We start from the raw sequence: 2985 nt of genomic DNA, 5'->3' as shown, positions 1-2985 counted from the left end.
ACATGTAAAGCCACCTAGAGGGAATGACTTTTCTCTAAACATTCATCCATAAATGCTATTTGGTTTAGTTTGAAAGTTCATAACATAGAGAAGCAGTGAAGACATGCAGAACACAACCTCGGCCTTGTAACGACATGTGATTAAGCATCATAAAATGCAGAATGGATGAGACCAGGCCACTGAGTTGAACTGAATATTTCCCCCACATCAAACATATGTACATCAGGTAAAGTATATATTGTCTGTTTTCTCATGTGTATGGTACATAACAATGCGTTGGTGCTAGAGACACTGCTCACAGTTTTGATTTTACAGATAAAAAGCACCCTCGTTTCTGTACAATGACAAAAATTGTACTTCGCCACAGTAATGTTATGCTCCATTTTAAAGTACAGCTTAAGAAGTCCAGTTTCATTTTAACAGTCACACTTTTCCTCCAGCAGAAAATTCTTTATCAGTCCATCACACCTCTGCATCAGAGAAGGACTTCTCCTTACCTCTGCTTGAAAGCACAGAGTTTGTGCAGGTGTTTGTGCGAGACACCTCTTCTGTGAAAGCAGTTTCCAAAGCCTTCAGGATGGATTTTCGTACTTTTTCCTTGAAGTCTTGGCCCATGAACACATACAGCAGTGGGTTCAAGCAACTGTTGAGGAAAGCCAAACTGGTTGCGATAGGGAGGCCAATAGTAATGAAAAGATCCAGGGTTTTGTCCAAGTCAACCAGCATGTGGTTATACATTTCAAGCAGGGCCAGGATGTGGTACGGAGCCCAGCATAAGAAGAAGGCTGTGATCACGGCGGCAATGATCTTAAAGGGTCTGCCAGTGCGACCAGACATGGACCGGTTTCTTTTCAGCCGATGGATGATGACAGCATAGCAGGACACGATAATGCTGAAGGGCACCACGAAACCCAAGAGGAAGCGAGTGATGATCATGGCACGGTGACGCAACGTCCTGAGCTTCACCACCTCGGCCGTCTCATAGTCGTCAGAGAAAGCAAAGTTGTTGAAGCAGTTGATGACGTCCTTGTTATCGTGGTCGGGCGCGGTGTCCCGGAACACGAAGTAAGGTGAGCTGAGCAATAAAGCGAACACCCACACGCCCAGGCTCACGGCTGAAGCCTTTTGAACGCTCCGGTGATTTTGCGCCCATATTGGACGTACGACAGAGATGCAACGATCGACGCTGATCACCACGAGGATGTAGACGCTGGCAAACATGTTGAAAAAGCTGAGGGTGCTGTTGAGCTTGCACATGAATTTTCCAAAAGGCCAGTGGAAGTCCATGGCCGTATAGGCCACGCTGAGAGGCAGGAAAGCAGTGAAAAGGAAGTCTGCAACCGCCAAGTTTAGAAACCAGACTGTGTTCACCGTCTTCTTCATCTTAAATCCTGTCACCCATATTACAATACCATTCCCCACCACCCCAAGCACGAAGGCAAGACAGTAGACGATGAGAGACATAATATTGAGAGACTTCCTGAGCACTACATGCTCTTCATAGTCATCATAATAATAGTCTTCATATGTCAAGTTGCTTGTTGGTGTAGGGTGGTAAAGCAGGTCAGTACCATTGCCTTGGTACCAAGCCGACGTGGCAAACTCCATCATTGTTTTCTTAAAACCTCGTCTGAAAAATTAAATTGAGAGACTGTTAAAGATGGGACAAGTCTGTCATTGTTATTGAACAGATCCTGAAATAGTTTTTTTTTTGGTCACTATCACAACTGCAATGCTGTATATACTTAAAAGCTTTGTAATTGCTCTATTGACCCACCCCAACCCAGTCTCAATCCAACACATCTGACTTGGTTGTCCTGATATATAACAGGCTGCAACAAGTGTAATCTACCCAATCTTGATCTCTTCCTAATCTAAGATATCTAAGCTAAGCCATTAGGGGATCGAGCTATTGATCCACTGAAAGCCACTGAAGAGGTAAGGGTCAGGGCATATCCTGTAGGTGAAAAAGGGGACGATTGCTTAACTCTCGTTCCAAGCCATATTTGAAGGATATTGTATGCTAGTTCTTAGTTTGCCACTAGAGGTCACAGTTGTGACACGATTGTGTACGCTGACAGAAACTGCAAAAAGCTGAATTTTTCATCCTCCGCTGTTTTTAAGGAAAGAGGGTTTTCCTTTTGTTTCCTTTTCTTTTTTAGTCAGTTTCAAATTTCATCTCTCATTATCTCATTTAAATTCGAAAAAAAAAATTACTGTGAAAAGAGGGATTAGCCCACACTTAATGATTTCAGACATAATGCCAACCTTTACCTGATAAGACAAACTAGAATAAATCAAACGTATCTGTAATACAAACATGACAGACCATTTACTGTAGACACAAAAGGTAAATTCTGATTTGTAACCTTATGAATTACACAGGGCAGAGTTTTGTCTGCTATAACAAGATTGCGTATCAATAAAGAATAATACAAAGTGAGGTAGTAAAACAGTATTGAAACTGTACTCCTCACCGATTCTTAAAATAATGTCCACGAATAAAACCTGAAAAAAAAAAATCGAATATACACGAGCGAAGTAACATGCTCACCTTAAGTAAATAAGAAAAAGCTGAACATGTATTTTGCTCCGTATTGTCCTCTGCTTCTCGACTCCAAGCCGACCAAACTGCTGTGCTCAAGTTGCGGTAGAGTGGAGCTGAATTGCTTTCTGAAAACTTGTATGGGATCAAGCGATTTTCTCTGTTAGTCATGTGGTTCTACAGTTCCAACCAAAAGCAATAGGCGGGACTTCTCTATTCGGTATTCTTTTCAGAACCACTCGCTCGACGCAAACTAGCCCTTCGTTAGTTTAAGCGCTTATTGTAATCACAATGTGACATCAAGCCTGTACCACAGAATTGCATGACTTTGAGTGAGCAGTTGTTTATAACCGACAACAAAAATAAAAGCCATTATGAATAATTACCCTTTATGTTATGCTCACAGTCCTCTTGAGATGCGCGTTGGGCATAGTAACCTG

General features: G+C 42.1%; 1 protein-coding gene across 1 annotated transcript; it reads right to left on the bottom strand.

Moving 5' to 3' along the window:
• Positions 1 to 462: 462 nt before the first annotated feature.
• On the bottom strand, positions 463 to 1608 carry LOC115821538 (chemokine-like receptor 1). Its single transcript, XM_030785352.1, has one exon. It carries the CDS (start codon positions 1606 to 1608, stop codon positions 463 to 465), a length of 1146 nt encoding a protein of 381 aa, XP_030641212.1.
• Between the last annotated feature and the right edge of the window lie 1377 nt (positions 1609 to 2985).

Source organism: Chanos chanos, chromosome 9, assembly GCF_902362185.1.
Source record: "Chanos chanos chromosome 9, fChaCha1.1, whole genome shotgun sequence".
Lineage (NCBI taxonomy): Eukaryota > Metazoa > Chordata > Actinopteri > Gonorynchiformes > Chanidae > Chanos > Chanos chanos.
This window is presented reverse-complemented; position numbering and strand designations above follow the sequence as displayed.